The sequence below is a fragment of the Octopus bimaculoides genome, chromosome 12 (assembly GCF_001194135.2).
Source record: "Octopus bimaculoides isolate UCB-OBI-ISO-001 chromosome 12, ASM119413v2, whole genome shotgun sequence".
Taxonomy (NCBI): domain Eukaryota; kingdom Metazoa; phylum Mollusca; class Cephalopoda; order Octopoda; family Octopodidae; genus Octopus; species Octopus bimaculoides.
The window spans coordinates 8,402,272-8,403,875 of NC_068992.1; the positions used below are offsets into that span (position 1 = coordinate 8,402,272).

A 1,604-nucleotide genomic window follows, 5' to 3' on the forward strand; every position below is an offset into this window, starting at 1 on the left:
GAGAAACGATGCCCCACCCACTATATTCACTGGACATTGCCCCATCTGATTGTCATTTATTCCACGGTGTTCAAAATCATTTGAACAGAAAACATGAATTCTGTAGACAAGGTCAGAACAGTACTGGAGGAGTATTTTTCATCACAGACAAGTGAATTTTAGAAGAGGGGCCTTGCAAGCCTACCAGGTGGATGGAAGAGCATTGTAGAAAAGGAGGGAGAGTATATTTTAGATTAAAAAGAATTTTGTTTATCTTTATTTTGAAAAATAAAAGAAGTACAAAAAAAGTATTATTTATAGGATGACTCAATATTTATGTATATACATATTTATTTTTATATATATCTGTTTTTGTAAATAAATACGTGTATGTGTGTATGTATGTGTATATATATACATATACACACTTTTATAAAGACAACAAGATATAGTTGTATTAAGATATCTATAGACATAGAAAGCTTTTACAAGAATCTTAAGATATATATGTAAATGTAAACAATATGTTAAGATAAGTATGTGTACATACTATGAAATTAATTGTAGCTAACTGATATACATATGTATATGCATATATATATATATATATATATATATATATATATGCATGCATATGTATATCTGTATTTAAAAGTTTCTATGCTGTTTGTGGATTTGTGGGTTGTTTTTTTTGCATGCATTTTACACGTGTGTTATGCATTCATATATATATATATATATATATATATATAATATATATACTTATGTGCATAGATATATATGTGTGTGTATACATTTATATATATATATATGTGTATATATATGAATGTATGTACTTTGGTTGTGTCTAGTTACTTTCCTCTTCACCCCTTTTGTTAGTGTTTTTGTGTGTCTGGTTTTTTTTTGTGTGGTGTGTATTACATTTTGATAATGTTCCCTGTTTTAAATCACACATTTCACTATTTTCCTTTTCCAACCTTGCACGTTTGAAGATGATTGTCAAGGTAAGATCTGTAACTACAAAGCACAGAATCATTGTTTTTAATTCATCTCGCTCTCTCTCTCTCTCTCTCTCTTTCTTTCTCTCTCGCTTTCTCTCTCTCATATGCATATAATATCTATATACGTGCATATGTGTGTCTATATATATTTATATATATAGATAGATAGCTAGATAGATATAAGTATATAATACACACATCGAAGACACATATTTGTCCATATCTATACATATATACTCTTTACTCTCTTTTACTCTTTTACTTTGTTTCAGTCATTTGACTGTTGCCATGCTGGAGCACTGCCTTTAGTCGAGCAAATCGACCCTAGGACTTATTCTTTGTAAGCCTAGTACTATCGGTCTCTTAAACACACCAGCATCAGTTGTCAAGCGATGTTGGGGGGACAAACGCAGACACACAAACACACATACATACATATATATACATATATATGACGGGCTTCTTTCAGTTTCCGTCTACCAAATCCACTCACAAGGCTTTGGTCGGCCCGAGGTTATAGTAGAAAACACTTGCCCAAGATGCCACGCAGTGGGACTGAACCCAGAACCATGTGGTTGGTAAGCAAACTACTTACCACACAGCCACTCCTACGTCTATATCTAT

At 31.9% G+C, this 1,604-nt stretch overlaps 1 protein-coding gene across 8 annotated transcripts in view; it reads left to right on the forward strand.

Moving 5' to 3' along the window:
* Nucleotides 1–1,604, forward strand: part of LOC106880178 (sodium/calcium exchanger 2) — a 162,125-nt gene that overhangs the window by 148,704 nt on the left and 11,817 nt on the right. For 2 of the 8 annotated variants that reach the window (XM_052972082.1, XM_052972086.1), the window contains exon 8: nt 972–983. The exons of the other annotated variants lie outside the window; for them this stretch is intronic. In XM_052972082.1, the coding sequence (XP_052828042.1) occupies nt 972–983 (12 nt within the window). The remainder of the gene's footprint in view (nt 1–971; nt 984–1,604) is intronic. 8 annotated transcript variants of the gene reach the window in all.